The following is a 16,835-nucleotide window of genomic DNA, read 5'->3' as shown; positions in this document are numbered from 1 at the left end:
GAACCAAAGCAGAGGCTTCATGGAGACAAAAATCTTCTTGCTACCTGTGAGGGCCTTGTTATCAATTTCTTAATACAAGAGCAAGTTTCAGGGATTGCTCAAACCAACCGCAGTTGATGGAGACTATGCCTTCCACAGCCCTGTTTGTATATCCCATCTTCCATAAGAGATCTAATCAGACCTTGACCTTGGGTTGGCAGTACTGAGCTCAATAGGGACACGGAAGGATTGTTATTTGGAAAATTCACAGAACTTGTTGGTGTAGGAAGTTGTGGGGTGTGGGTGATGATATTTGCCATTTTGGTCTGACCTTTTTTCCAGAAATGTTTCCACATTGTTATTTAAATGAACTTGCAGTGTCTTCCGGTTCTTTGGACTCTTTTGGCAGGAACAATTCCTATGAATTTAAATAGATAATGCTGGAAGGAATTAAAAGGAGAAAAGAGCTCTGGGAAAGTTGTTTTATAATATGTAGCAATCCCAGTCAGACCACTGGTAAACAGGTACAGGTAGAAGGCTCTTGGGGTTTGATACCCTTCTGCGATGTAAGTGGTATCTCAAATGAAAAGTGAGTATGAGACCCTCATTATTTACCATCTCCATTGAATTGAACTGGGAAGACAATTGCAGCCAGTGTTCCAGGCACATAGCTAGAGCTTAGTCAATATTTGATTAATAAATATTATTAAATAATTGACAAGGTCTAAAAGAAAGCATTAGCTGTGTGTGATGGATCATGCCTGTAATCCCAGTGGTTAAGGAGGCTGAGACAGAAAGATCACAGATTCAAAGTCAGCCTCAGCAACCTAGCAAGGCTGCAAGCAGTCTAGTGAGACTATTTCATGTTTTTAAAAATAAAAATTAAAAAATGTGGGGATGTGGCCCAGAGTTTAAGTGCCCCTGGGTTCATTTCCTGGTACCAAAAAGAAACAAAACAAAACAAACAAACAACAACAACAAAAAGGAAGTGTTAACCAGACACAAAATGCATCTTGAGCTGTGGCCCCTCCCCCATCCACTCTCCCCCTAATTCCTGGACTTGTTCTTATCTGACTCTCTCTAGTCTCACTCTCTTGTTGGCTATCTTCACATTTTTCTCTCCACCTGGAATTCCTGGCTCTCCCCTTCAGTCCACAGACACTGCCCTCACCTCCCAATTATCAGTTTGTCTCAGCTCAAATGTCACCTTCATGTCCTTAGGTGCAACAGACTTCTCCCTCCCTGGAAGACACCATCAAACCTAGTAGAGACACTTCTCATGGAAGCGCTCATCTCAGTAGATTCTCTTTTCTACTTAATCATTGTTTATTTATTCATGAATACAACACATATTCATTGAGTGCCTACTGTGTACATGCTCTGAAGATGAAAACAAAATAAAGTCCATTCCTACACTTACTGAGCTTACAGTTTTGCTGAAAGACAGACACATGAAAAAATAACAGCAAACTGATATAAAAGTGATAAATAAATGTGGTAAGAATTAATTATAGTAGCAGCTAGGAGGAGCATCTTATCCATGGGGAAGGAGGCAGGAAGCAGAGGTTGATGAAGGAAGGCTTTCTGGATGAGGAGAAGTGGTTTCAGATAAGTTGATTCTTGCCAGTTGAGGTGGAGTGAGGATGGGTTGGGGTGGCCGTTTAATCCCTTGGTCCCTGAGGTATTAGGCATAGCACCTTATGGCCATAAGCTTTGCAGAAACCTACAAAAACGTTTGAAACTTGAATTAAAAAAGAAAAAAAGGTTCCAAAATACAAAGAAAAAGCTTTAGAATTAAATTTAATAAATTTAATAAATATTAAATTGCATGTTTACCCAGTCCAACTGTGCTAGGTTGTGGGAAAGCCAAAGAAAGTACCCGGAAACAGTATAGGAGACATGCGGTTTATTGGGGAAAGCTAACAAGAGATCAGTGACTGCACCAAGAAGAATTTAGTGGCAACAGGTGGACAGCTTCTATGCCCCTCACAGTGTTTTGCCAAACGGTGCCTACTTATGGTGTTCTGTCCAGCGGTGGCTGGCTGGATGTGTGGCATGTATTCTTTCCATAGCGCCCTCAGTTCCATGCCTGTCCCCACTCTGAGAGGAGTTGTTAAGAAGCAGTGACATCACCAGCATTAGCTTGCTTAGTTTGCTTATAGGACCAGCATCACAGGGAACAACTCTTCTGGTGTACATGCAAGAAAGTAACTTCTAGAGGCCAGGGTTGTGGCTCAGTGGTAAAGCAATTGCCTAGCACAGGTGAGGCCCTGGGTTCGATCGTCAGCACCACATAAAAATAAATTAATTAATTAAATAAAGGTTGAATTCATTTAAGAAGAAAGAAAGTAACTTCTCCAGATAATACTAATTTGCTCTAGTTCCTAGTGTGCCTAGAGAAAGCCCATGTCCTCCAAGATAATATGTATCTGGACTTCCCAGCCCAGATTTAATCTCATTGTTCCCCTATCTTAGCTAAATTTGGGGGAAGACAAAGAGAGTGTTCAGGAACATGATGTTTTACTGTCCTCCTTTTCTTTAGGGAACAAAACAATAGAAAGATTTACACCACATTTTTAATAGTGATTACCCTTTGGTGAAGGGTGGGGCAGAGAGCAGGGAGAGCTTTACCTGTAGTTCACGGAAGTAAGTTGCTCTTACTTTTGTTATCTTAAAGGCAAAAACAAAGGCCTAAGTATTCTATGTCAGATTCAGAACTAACTGGTCAACAATTTAATAATTCACTGGAACAATGAGGGTCTCCTTCCATTTCCATACAGTTTCCCTTCTCTCTCCCTCTCTCCCACCCCACTCGTCTGTCTCTGTTAAATGTTAATCTTTTCCTCATGCTCTTCTTCCCTGTTCTGATCTTGGTTGCTCTCTTTATATCAAAGAACAACCAATAAAATAAATATTTAAAATAATAATAATAATAATAATTCACTGGAATTATTAAAATTGAATAATTATGAATTTCCAAGAAGTCATTACTATTTCTTCACTGTATATTTCTTTCTAATAGAACATCAAAATAAGGGAATTTGACTTAAAATACGAAATACTAAAATTTATTTATTCTTTAATTTTTTTTTTTTTTTTTTTTTAGTTGTAGATGGACACAATCCTTGTATGTTATTTATTTATTTTTATGTGGTGCTAAGGATCGATCCCAGTGCCTCCTACGTGTGCGGCAAGCACTCTGCCACTGAGCCACAATGCCAGCCCTACTCTTTTTTTTTTTTTTTTTTAAAGGCAACTTAAAAGCAGACGTGTTACCTAACATTTCTTTAATCTGACATTGATGAGTATACCATAGTCTCTAAGGCAAACTCATTCCACCTCCTAATACATGGGATTTATGATTCACAAATTTCTCCTGAGCTACTACAGAAAAATTCAATGGATAAGAAGCTTAAGCAACACAAAAATTAAAATGTAAAATCCTAGTGTCTGGTTGTAGCTCAGTGGGCCTGCCTAGCATGAATGAGGCACTGGTACTTCAGTACCACATGAAGGTAAATAAAATAAAGATCTGTCTACAACTGAAAAATTAAAATAAAAATAATTTTTTTTTTAAGAAAGAAATTCCTTGTCCTTAACAAGCATACCATTTTACAGACTATCAGGTATGCAAACAATTACAATAAATCTGCTTGTTGCTATAATAAGAGCATTCATTTATTTGCCATATTATTTGGGTGACTACTGTCATTTCCTTTCTACATGGGGCTCAGAGTTTCCAAGAGAGACAGATGAGAGGAAAACAAAAGAATAATCACCACTGCTGAATAAGGTAAGGAGGGAAATCAACAAGTCACTTTCAGGGAACCTACAGGGCAAAGTGCATAGAGGCATAGAAAAAGGGACATCTAAAGCTACCTGGGAGAACTGTCTTTCCCATAGTTAGTTGTGTTAGGATTGAGACTTGAAAGAATAGGAGTCTGCCAGGCAAAGGAAGAAGGGAAATGTAGTACAGAACCCAGGGACATGCAAAAGACAGATATGTGAGGAGAGGCAGAAGTCCGGCCTAGTGGAGGAGAGGCAGGTAAGAGGGATGGAGAGCCAGGCATGGTGGTGCACGTCTGCAATCCTAGCTGCTCGGGAGGCTAAGGCAGGAGGATCTCAAGTTCAAAGCCAGACTCAGCAATTAGTGAGGCCCTAAGCAACTCAGCAAGACCCCACTCAAAATAAAATGTGGATGTGGTTCAGCACCCCTGGGTTTAATTCACAACACCAGAAGGCCGGAGAAGTCATGTGTGTCCAGCACTGTATAAAAGTGAAGTGAATGATATAAGTATTATCAACATTTGGCTTAGTTCTTATTTTAATGGTTCTCTCTTCCCCGCTCCCCGATAAAGTTTTTACAGTCAATCATAGACAACATACCATTTCACCAGTACATGCTTTGTAATTATCTCTAGAAGAGATGGTCTTATTTGTCTTAACAAAATTGCAATGCTAGGATCACACCCAACAAAATTTAATAATTCCTCCGTGTTATCCAGTGTGTGGTCTGTGTCCACTTACTCCATTATTACACCTGGATTGTCCAGATCAGAATAAAAAATCACACATGGCACTGTATTGATAGGTCCCTTCCATCCTTTTATGTACCTAATAATCTAGGAAGATAGTCAGGAGAGAGGATCCCCAGGACTTATGATAACTTTCCATCATCACACATTTTTACCTGTTTGCTTAGTCCCTTCCTACTCACTTCACTTAGCCCTTACAGGAAAAATAGGATCTAAAGTGCTCTTCCCAGATACACTGAAGGTATTTTCAAGGAATTTAAAAAGAAGTCCTGGCAAGACCAATGCATAGGCCCTGTGCTCAGGTAAAGATGCTTCTCAGTGGTGTGGCAGCAATGGCAGCTTTGCAGCTGCTTCCTCTGGAATATTCCTCCCCTGTCAGGTCTGTTTTACATTTTTCATGCATAACAAATTCTTTTATTTTATACTTAGAAAATAAGCCTGAAATGCTAATGTCTGCTGAGTGTACCTAAATTTATTTCATGGTTTCAGGATCAGAGAGAATACTAGGGCTCTTGCACCTATAGCAGGGAGGAAAGGGGACAAAGATACAGGGCTAAAAATGGGGATCTGGTGGTCAATACCTAATTCCACCTGCTTCTCAGCTTTGTTGCAAGCTCAACTGGTGCCGCTGCCATCATTCAACAGAACCTCACTGGCAGATAAAAAGCCAAGGCTTGTGGCTTGTGGTCTACAACACTTGAATGAGAATTACAAGTCAAGGTTTTACTACTCAAGGCACACTCTTGAATTTGATAATCACTATTTTAAATCTCAGAACTCAGTTATGAAAGAATTTCCCCTGCCCCCAGTACTGAACCCAAGGGCACTCTATCACTGAGTTACATCCCCAACCATTTTTATTTTTTAATTTTGAGATAGGATCTCACTAAGTTGCCCAGCGTGGCCTCAAACTTGGCAATCCGCCTGCATCAGCCTCCCAAATTGCTAGGATTACAGGTGTGCACCACTGCTTCAGCTTCCTAAAAAACTCTCATAAGGTATCAGTGATTCAATCAGTACTGAAACTGAAGAATAATGTCCATCAGGACTTGAACTTGGTTTTCAGAAAATGGTGTTCACTTCAGACTCTGGGGCTTAGAGACAGCAAACTTGAGGGCTTCCACCTTCCCTATCAAAATGAAAAATGTACAAACAGGTCTGAGTTGTCCAGTGGGCTTGGGTTACCTGAACACTGTTCTCACCTGGAGAACTGGCAAGGGACTTCTCTCTGATTCCTGCCAACAGTAGTTTACAAAGCAAAGTGATGTACCTGGTGGAATCTTCCATGATGGAATAGTGTTGAACCAAGGACACCAACAGGAAAGCGATACAAGGGGGGAGGGAAGATGTGACTGAAGAAGGCACCTGGCTATGTCTATAAAGCCCTAAGGTTGAAATGTGGGTGTCACCACAGCAGCCTTCCTCACATGCCAGCAGCTGTGTTCTGCTTTCCTTGGTGTTGCTTGGTGTCACTAAACCAGTATTCACTATTTCATGGGTGTATTGTCATTATGAAAACATGAGTGACTATCTCAGCAGGGAAGTTTGGAACTAGTGCCTGTCATTTTTCTCAATTAAAGAATTCTCTTTCCAAGAGTGTTTTGGTCAGCTTTTTTCACTGCTGTGAATAAAAGATCTGACCAGAACAACTGTAGAAGAGGAGAAGTTTATTTGAGGGCTCACAGTTTCAAAGGTCTTAACCCATAGTCAGCAGGCTATATCCCTTGGGGTTTGAGATGAGGCTGAATAATATGGTGGAAGAGTGTGGTAGAGGGAAGTAGCTCATATGATGATCAGAAAGCAGAGAGGGAGAAAGACTCCATTTGCCAGATACAAATATATGCCCAAAGCCATGCCCTCAATGCCCACTTCCTCCAGCCACACCCTACCGCTTCAGTTACCACTTAATTAATTCCTATCAGGGGAATCATTTATTGGTTGGGTCAAGGCTCTTGTAATCCAATCATTTCTTCTCTGAACCTTCTTGCAATAGCTCACACGTGAGCTATTGGGGGATAACACATCTAAACCATAACAGAAAGCAATCTAACAGAAAATTCCTGCAATCAGAAAGAAGAGAGGGAATCATTTGAAAGCACACACAGGATCAGAGAGTGCCCATGTATGTATATATAACTACATACATATTTTTTTTTTGTCCTGTCAATTAAGCTTCCCACACTCCTAGATAGCAATTCTCAAGGCATTGACTTGAGAGCCTGGAGAAAAATAGTATCTGATCTACCTCCAAGAATTCAAGGAGTAAGTAGCCTGATGCTGGTAATTTTAATTTTGTTTTACACAATTTTAGCACACTTAGTATGTCAAATAATGGCACTCACTCCTGTTCAAAGTGAAATACATAGGTTATTTACATCCTGCAACTTCAAAGGATCTGCTCATCTCTTTAATTGTCTGCTCCTAGGTAGTACATAAAAGAAAAGAACCATCCTTATGATTCTCTACCTGGAAAAAAATAGCCCTGGAAATAAGCAACTTGCCTGGTCTGCACAAATCCTCAGAGAACTTACCATTAAATGTAAGGTTTTCCAGTACTGAGATGGCCCATTTTTCTTTTATGATCTTAAGATCTACATAAATATATATAAGAATAGTTGCACATCCTTATATGATGCTTATCAGCTTTACTCCTAAGTGCTTTACCAATATCAACTCCTTCAATATAATTTCATGCCCCAAATAAGTGACTTTTTGTGTTGTTTATAAAATATGTGCACATTTTAATTAACACCTGATTCTTCTGCTCAGTAGTTGGTTGAGGCTGGAGATATAGTGATGAATAGACAAACACAGTTGTTGCCTCATGAAATATACATACAACAGGGAAGAGAGATGTGAAAAAAGCAATTCTCAGATGTGATTATTATGAAATAAGGCAAACTGTGAGACATGGTTTTCTTTCTTCAGTATTCCCGGCTGGCTTAGGCTCAGACAACTTGGAAAATTGCAAGATTAGAATCTGTGTTTTTTTTTTTTAATCAAAAGAACTAATTTCCATTTAATAAAAAGTGATATGTTTCCACTGTACAAAATATTAAAATTCCAGTCAAAGAAAAGACACTTTAATTATCCATAAGTTCACATCAGACAAAAATACCATTAATATATTAATATCTATTATTAATAATTTTCAATCTATAATGCTTAACATTTTGATCATCTATATTTTCTCTATATTTCCATTTATTTGAGAACTTTAAATTTATTATTTTATAATTATGTATAGTGCTTACTTATAATTTGTATTTGAAATATTTTATCAGTTATTATAATTTTCATAATTTTAATGCTTCACCTTCTAAGATAATTGAAAGTATATAAATAAGACAACAGAATAACTTACAATAGCAACATTGAGAAAAGAAATGTGAATAGTGTCTTTTTCCTTTCAAGTTTTGCATATACACACAAACATACACAAATTTTGATTACAAGATATAGTTTTTAATTTTGTAAATTTAAATTTATTCTTTATATGTATTTTTTCTTTACTAGAAAAATTACTACAATTTTTATTTCAGTTATTTTCTAAGATTGATTTTTATCAAGTATATTATGTCTGAGGTATTCCTAATTCAATTTTACTGTTTCCTAATTCTTGCTCTTTTTTTTCTTTATTAATTGCTTTTATTTTTTAAATACATAACAGCGGAATGCATCACAATTCTTATTACACATTTAGAACCCAATTTTTCATATCTCTGTATATAAAGAATGTTCACACCAATTAGTGTCTTCATACATGTACTTTGGATAATGATGTCCATCACATTCCATCATTATTGCTAACTCCCTCCCCCCTCCCACTCCTCTGCCCTATCTAGAATTCATCTATTCCTCCCATGCTCCCTCTCACTACCCCACTATGAGTCAGTCACCTTATATCAGAGAAAACATTCACCATTTGTTTTTTTTTTTTTTTGGAGATTGGCTAACTTCACTTAGCACTATCTTCTCTAACTCCATCCATTTACCTGCAAATGCCATGATATTATTCTCTTTTATTGCTGATTAAAATTCCATTGTGTATATATGCCACATTTTTAAAATCCATTCATCTACTGAAGAGCATCTAGGTTGGTGCCACAGTTTAGCTATTGTGAATTGTGTTGCTATAAACATTGATGTGGCTGTGTCCCTGTAATATGCTGTTTTTAAGTCCTTTAGGTATAGACCAAGGAGAGGGATAGCTGGGTCAAATGGTGGTTCCATTCCAAGTTTTTCAAAGAATCTCCATACTGCTTTCCATATTGGCTGAACCAATTTGCAGTCCCACCAACAATGTGTGAGTGTGCCTTTTCCCCCATATCCTCACCAACACTTATTGTTGTTTGTCTTCATAATAGCTGCCATTCTGACAGGAGTGAGGTGATATCGTACAGTAGTTTTGATTTGCATTTCTCTAATTGCTAGAGATGATGAACACTTTTTCATATATTTATTGATTGATTAAATATCCTCTTCTGAGAAGTGTTTGTTCATGTCCTTGGCCCATTTATTGATTGGGTTATTTGTTTTTTTGTGTGTGTGTGTTTAGCTTTTTGAGTTCTTTATATACCCTAGAGGTTAGTGCTCTGATGTGTGAGGGGTAAAAATTTGCTCCCAAAACGTAGGCTCTCTATTCACCTCAGAGATTGTTTCTTTTGCTGAGAAGAAACTTTTTAGTTTGAGTCCATCCCATTTATTGATTCTTGGTTTTAATTCTTGTGCTATAAGAGTTTATTAAGGAAGTTGGGGCCTAATCCCACATGATAAAGATTAGGGCCTACTTTTTTATCTATTATATGGAGACTCTCTGGTTTAATTCCTAGGTCCTTGATCCACATTGAGTTGAGTTTTGTGCATGGTGAGAGATAGGAGTTTAATTTTATTTTATTGCACATGGATTTCCAGTTTTCCCAGCACCATTTGTTGAAGAGGTTATCTTTTCTCCAATGCATGTTTTTGGTAACTTTGTCTAATATAAGATAATTATAATTTTGTGGGTTAGTCTCTGTGTCCTCTCTTCTGTACCATTGGTCTACCAGTTGGTTTCGGTGCCAATACGATGCTGTTTTGATTGCTGTTGCTCTGTAGTATAGTTTAAGGTCTGGTATAGTGATGTCACCTGCTTCACTCTTCCTGCTAAAGATTGCTTTAGCTATTCTGGGTCTCTTATTTTTCCAGATGAATTTCATGATTGCTTTTTCTATTTCTATGAGGAATGCCATTGGGATGTTGATCAGAATTGCATTAAATCTGTATAGTGCTATTGGAAGTATGGTCATTTTGTCAATATTAATTCTGCCTATCCAAGAGCAAGGTAGATCTTTCCATATTCTAAGGTCTTCTTTGATTTCTTTCTTTAGAGTTCTGTAGTTTTCATTGTATAGACTTTTCACTTCTTTCATTAAGTTGATTCCCAAGTATTTATTTTATTTTTTTGAGGCTATTGTAAAGGTGGTAGTCTTTCTCATTTCCCTCTCATAGGGTTTGTCACTGATATACAGAAATGCCTTTGATTTATGGGTGTTGATTTTATAACCTACTACTTTGCTGAATTCATTTATTAGTTCTAGAAGTTTTCTGATGGAGCTTTTTGGGTCTTCTAGGTATAGAATCATATCATCAGCAAATAGTGCTAATTTAAGTTCTTCTTTTTCTATACATATCACTTTAATTTCCTTCATCTAATTGCTCTGCCCAGTGTTTCAAGGACTATGTTAAATAGAAGTGGCGAAAGAGGGCATCCCTGTCTTGTTCCAGTTTTTAGAGGGAATGCCTTCAATTTTTCTCCATTTAGAATGATGTTGGCCTGGGGCTTAGCATAGATAGCCTTTATGATGTTGAGATATGTTCCTGTTATCCCTAGTTTTTCTAGTGTTTTGAACATGAAGGGGTGCTGTATTTTGTCAAATACTTTCTCTGTGTCTATTGAGATGATCATGTGATTCTTATCTTTGAGTCTGTTGATGTGATGAATTGCATTTATTGATTTCCATATGTTGAACCAACCTTGCATACCTAGGATGAATCCCACTTGATCATGGTGCACAATCTTTTTGATATGTTTTTGTATTCAATTTGCCAGAATTTTATTGAGAATTTTTGCATCTATGTTCATTAGAGATATTGGTCTGAAGTTTTCTTTCTTTGATGTGTCTTTGCCTGGTTTTGGAATCAAGGTGATATTGGCCTCATAGAATGAATTTGGAAGTGCTGCCTCTTTTTCTATTTCCAGAAATAAATTGAAGAGTATTGGTATTAGTTTTTCTTAAAGGACTTGTAGAACTCGGCATGTAACCATCCAGTCCTGGGCTTTTCTTGGTTGGTAAGCTTCTGATGGCGTCTTCTATTTCATCACTTGATATTGGTCTGTTTAAATTGTCTATATCTTCCTGATTCAATATGGGCAAATCGTTGACTTAAGAAATTCGTCTATGCCTTCAATGTCTTCTATTTTATTGGAGTATAATTTTTCAAAATAATTTCTAATTATCCTCTGTATTTCTGTAGTGTCTGTTGTGATATTGCCTTTTTCATCATGTATGCTGGTAATTTGAGTCCTCTCTCCCTTCCTCTTCATTAGCGTAGCTAAGGGTCTGTCAATTTTATTTATTTTTTCAAAGAACCAACTTTTTGTTTTGTCAATTTTTTCAATTGTTTCTCTTGTTTTGATTTCATCTCTAATTTTAATTATTTATTTTCTTCTACTGCTTTTGCTGTTGATTTGTTCTTCTTTTTCTAGGGATTTGAGATGTAAAGTGATGTCATTTATTTGTTGACTTGTTTTTCTTTTAAGGAATGAACTCCATACAGTGAACTTTCCTCTTAGTACTGCTTTCATTGTATCCCAGAGATTTCAATATGTTGTCTTTATGGTCTAATTTACCTCTAAGAATTTTTTAATCTGCTCTTTGATGTCTTCTGCAACCTATTGTTCATTCAGTAGCATATAGTTTACTCTACAGGTGTTGGAGTAATTTTTGTTTTTTATTTTGTTGTTGATTTCCAATTTCATTCCATTATGATCTGATAAAATACATGGTAGTATCTTTACTTTTTTGTATTTGCTAAGAATTGCTTTGTGGCATAGTTATGTTAACTATTAGATATGTTAAATGATATCTTTTAATAATGTTAACATATTCCAATATCAACAATATACCACCTATGAACAATTGTTGTTATTAAGATGTTTACAGTTTAGTCTCAATGTTCAGAAATGTTGGATTCAATTATAATCTAAAATATAATCAGTAGTTTTGTAAAAAGGTTTACAGTTTCTGACAGTGGAAAATAAACTGGGGGGTGGGGCATAGGATGATATGCTGAGGAGGTAGGATGTGGGGATATAGAGTTAATATATCTTAGTAAATGTGAAGGAGAAATCTAATGAAGAGGGTTAGTAGCAAGAGAATAGACAAGAAGTAATTTAGGGTAGGCAAATACGTGGGATGACAGTAGAGTACAGAAAACAAACACCCATATGTATTTAGAAAAATACAAGATGTTAAAACAGTAAAATTTGGATGGGGAAAGAAAAATGAAAGAATAAAAAGAAAAAGAAAAAGGGCACGTACAACACCTCTATATTGTATTATTCAGATGACTTAGTCCTCAAAGTCTTATTTCATGCAAAGTTCTTGGTTTCACATATGCTAGGATGTGAGGGCCAGAGGATAGAGGGGTAGAAGAGGAAAAAGAAACAAACAAACAAACAACTTGAAGTAAGAAACCGGGGTTGTAGCTGGCTTTAGAGATCCGTACCTTTCCTGCTTCTCTTCTCATCCAGTAGGTGGGTTCATCTGTTGTAAGATGGTGTCTGCCCTCAGGATGGTGGAGGTAACCAGGGTGGGAAGACTGGTCCTGGTGCAGGGTGCCTGGATGAGGGGAGTGGCACCTGCTGGTCCCTGCAGGGAGCCTGCACCTCATGGGTCTCTTTTTGGGACTGCTCATATAACTCGAGCACCCAGTACTATCTCTCTCTCTCTTGCCTGGAGATTTTCCAGTTCCTGGTCTCTCCCTCTAGCAGTTCCCAATTGAGGAAACTCTCACCCCAGGGCTCCCATGGGTGACTCCCTAATCATACTGCACACCTGTGTCAGGCAGCTACTGTGTTGGGTCACCGCCGCTGGGAGGGGGGGAAGGTTGGAAATTGGTACCTGGCCGCTGGAGATCTGATCTGGGAACTGCCCCCAGCTAATATGGCGAGAATGTTGAGTCATGATGGCAGCGGTCTGCTTTCAGCGCTGGGGTGTCTGGTGAGGTGGGGGGAGCTTGGTGAGGTGGGGGTGAGTCTGGTGATGGCATTGTGCTATGGGTAGGTAGCAGCTGAGTGACCTGCATGGGAGCGGATTAAAGTCTTGGAGATCTACAGAAGTGTTGATAGGTGATTCCGTTAAGGCGCTCCCTGAGTCTTGCATGAGCTGGAACTTAGGGCTTTGGGTACTGATCAAGCGCCATTCATCCTACTCAAACAATGAGGCCCAGAGCCCGGAACGGGTCACAGTGCTGGTGATTTCTGCGGAGAGCAGCTGGATAGGGGTCCTCTAACACTCTCAGAGATGGAGTATTCCTGCTAGGTGAGATCTGCAGGTGTGGCAGCACAGGGCACAGAGCTGCTCACTCCCTTCCTGCCATCATGTTTTTTCAATCTCTCCTAGAATCTGTTTTTTGAAACTAAACTCAACCTGAGCAGAGTAGAAGCACTACTATGCAGGGTAAGTAGAAGATGGGCCCATTGTACCGAGGGCCACCTGATGCTGTGGGAATCTTTAACATTCTTTCCTTCATAGCATTTGAAAACTTCATATCAGTATAATAAAGTTGAAGTTGACAGAGAATGTAAAAAATTTCCCAAAGCATATCAACACTCTTAATTCTGTGTGGGTGTTTTTGAAGATTCTTTGCCTGTCTAGATAGTAAGTCTTAGCTTTTGTGAATTAGGCTGAAGCTGATGGCCTGGTTTATATTAATTAATATTAAACCATTTGACCTTAGAACACCCCCTTCATCTCTTGAGTGCTTTGGTTAAATGAGCAACATAATAATGGTAATGACCCCTTCCAAGACTGTCATGAGACTTACTGTTGTTGAAGCAATTTCAGATTCCAACTTTATTATTGAAGCATAGTATGTGATTATAGGCATGACTCGTGTGGAATTCACATGGCAAGTGTTGGCATGTGGACAAAGAGAGGGACAACAGAGAAACACCACTTACTGCAGTAAGTCTCACCTGATTGAGTCCTAATGGTTTTTTAAATTCCCAAGTGCCTTGCAAAGTAACTAATAAGGTGTGTGTGGGGAATAAAAGCAGCATTTTTTAAACTCTGTATTTGCCCCTAAAGCCAAGCCAGATGGCTTCATGGGAACCAAAGCATTGGCAACTTTGGCATTTCTCGGTATCCCAGATCTACCTTCAAAGGACAAGGCCAGCAAGTGCAATGACCCCCACGTGGACAAAAGGCACCAAGCTCTTCTTAGTTGTTGCAGAATTTGAAAACATGTTCTCCCAAGAATGGAGACTTAATCCAGTTCCTCAAATCTTAAAACATATACACAACCGCAAATCACAAATTTCAGGTAAATGGAAGAGTTTCACATTTGGTAAAAAATAATTTTCCAGGGCTAGGGTTGTGGTTCAGTGGTAAAGTGCTCACCTAGCATGCATGAGGCACTGTGTTCAATCCTCAGCACCACATAAAAAGAAAATAAAGATATTGTGTCCACAGAAAACTAAATATATAAATAAATTCCCAAATATAGGGAAACAAATTATAAACTATTTAGCCAAAAAAATCCACCCTGACCTTCCTTTCTGGAACAGAAGCATTCCCCCATCATTTTATTTCTCAATTTCCCCCCAGCATTCCCATGTTATTGAGATGATAGAATCCAGGAACTAGTTTACAGTAAAATAATCTCTGCATCTCCCCCAAGGACATATTCCCTAGGCATTTGAATAGAGAGACGCAATATTAAAGTGATCTGATGCTCACTCTTTGATTTTTTTTGTGGGGAGAGGGTGGGTAAGGTTTGTCCTTTCTCCCAGTCCCTAAGTCGATGGCAGTAGGTTTTGTTCTTCATTTTCACAGCTGGATAGCTGACAATATGGATGTTTTCTTTTAAATGTGAAAGTCAAATATATATGTGGAAGTCTTGATTCTTGCTGCTTTAATATACTTAGAACCTTCCCCTTGCCCTAGTTTATCCATCAGCCAAGTGTTCAAGACCTGCTGTGGGTGACCAGACCTCTCCTGCAGAATGGTGGTCCACAGACCTTCACACAGCTGATGAGCATCCTGTCGGACCTTCTGTGTGGGTACCCAGAGGGAGGGGGCTCTCGGGTGTTCTCCTTCAACTGGTATGAAGACAATAACTACAAGGCCTTCCTAGGGATCGACTCTACCAGGAAAGATCCTCTCTATTCTGATGACAAAGGAACAAGTAAGTTTTCTGAGTTCTGCGCACAAATCAGTTATATTGGTTGAGGTGATGGTTTAACACTTTCAGATGAAACCAGTCCTGGGATTGACTCTCCCTTGGTGGTGTTGAGTGGCATTTGGACAAACAAACTTCTCCCAGAAAGTCCACTTCTCTTTGAAGGAAGATAGTGGTGCTCATTAAAAAAAAAAAAAAAAAAAAAAAAAAAAAATCTGGATATGATCCATAGAAAGCACTGAGGACCACTTGGAAAGGGAACAAAGAGGACATTTCCCACTGATGTAATTGAAATTGGGTTAAGTTCTAGAGGAAGAGAGAATGATAAATGAGGAGTCAACCCAGAGTAGCAAGCAAAGCTCAGCTCAGAGGGGCCCTGGGGAGTCAACTTAGCTGGGGACATTTTTTTTTTCTTTTTACAAATATAAAGCAATGAAAATCTGTGTGTGTGATATTCAAATACATTCCAAATGGCAAGTCACTGGCAAGGCACCTTCCCCTCCTCCTCCTCCTCCTTCTCTTCTTCTTCTTCTTCTTCATAGTAGTAGGAGGAGGAGGAGGAAGAGGAGGAGGAGGAGGAGGAGGAAGAGGAGGAGAAGTAGTAGTAGAAGTAGTAGTAGTAGTAGGGTCTCAGGGTAAAGCATGGTAGAATGAGGAAGAAATGCAACGGGGTGACCCTTTAGTTAAAAACTAAAAAGACAAGAAGAGCCCTGAGATAGCTACATAAAACAAAGAAGTGAAGCCACTAATTGAAGGGAAATTATTGAGGCTAAAGCTGAGGTTCAAGGAGGGGCCTCTTTGGCCTTTCACTCCCTTTCATCTGAGGTTGGTCTCTGTTCTTTGCAGTAATCCCAAACAGGCTTCTCAGCCTCAACACGGAGGGTTGGCAAGCCCCATCCTTTGTTTCACTGATGAGGCCATTATCTGGAGGCAGTGTGGCATTTTGTTAGGAACTAACCATGAGCTTCCTCTTGGTGGGGTACAGCCTACTAATTTGGTTATTTGTCAAATCCTCCAGGGTGAAGTTGAATGAGACATGTGATTTGGATGCACTAATGACCATGTTTAGTCACAAGAAAAAGGGACTTTCTAAAAAAAAAAAAAATTGTTCCTTCTCTTCTGGCAGCCGCCTTTTGTAATACATTGATCCAGAGCCTGGAGTCAAACCCTTTAACCAAAATAGCCTGGAGGGCAGCGAAGCCCTTACTGATGGGAAAAATCCTCTTTACTCCTGACTCCCCTGCAGCGCAAAGGATACTAAAGAACGTAAAATCCCACAGCTGGTCCTGTCTCTCATACATGGACCTCCAGTGTAAGCGTCTGTGTGTGTGAAGGGAGAGGGGATGGATATACCTGCAGGCTCTCCTCCCAGTGAGTCCTGTATTTGTTTTTTGCTAGTGGAATCCTGGATTTTCTCCCCCATCTACAGCCATCATAGGAATGCCTTGCTCCCCTGCCCTTGCCTGGTCCTCACTCCCTATGCAGCCTACAATAAGGTTTTCCTTCCTGATGCTTGAATTACATCCCTAATGGACAGATTCACAATTCTCTGAATTCTGGCTTCTTGGAAACATCACAGATAGGAAGGAAGAGTATTTGATCACTAGGAGTCCCAATATAGTTTTAATGAGGTTCTGAGAAAATGACATCAATATTATATATACCTCTGAGATACTAAGAAATTAGATTCTGTCAGTCTGGAAGGCTGGGAAATTGTCATGTCCTAGGAAAATCAATAGATTGGGGGAGAAAAACCAAAAAGCATTTCCATGGAAAACCTTTCCCAAACATTAAGGGTTACAACAGAGCAAGAAAGATACAACCAAAGGTCCTTTCTCACTTTTTTCTCTTCACTCTTGCCTCTTTCCCTATCTG

At 38.9% G+C, this 16,835-nt stretch overlaps 1 protein-coding gene across 1 annotated transcript in view; it reads left to right on the top strand.

The window, feature by feature from the left end:
* LOC143404351 (retinal-specific phospholipid-transporting ATPase ABCA4-like) overlaps window positions 1-16,835 on the top strand; it is a 113,095-nt gene that overhangs the window by 29,390 nt on the left and 66,870 nt on the right. The window contains 3 exon segments of the mRNA XM_076862543.1: window positions 6,687-6,776; window positions 14,726-14,966; window positions 16,144-16,226. Coding sequence (XP_076718658.1) covers window positions 6,687-6,776; window positions 14,726-14,966; window positions 16,144-16,226 — 414 coding nt within the window.

Source organism: Callospermophilus lateralis, chromosome 7, assembly GCF_048772815.1.
Source record: "Callospermophilus lateralis isolate mCalLat2 chromosome 7, mCalLat2.hap1, whole genome shotgun sequence".
Classification (NCBI taxonomy): Eukaryota; Metazoa; Chordata; class Mammalia; order Rodentia; family Sciuridae; genus Callospermophilus; species Callospermophilus lateralis.
This window is presented reverse-complemented; position numbering and strand designations above follow the sequence as displayed.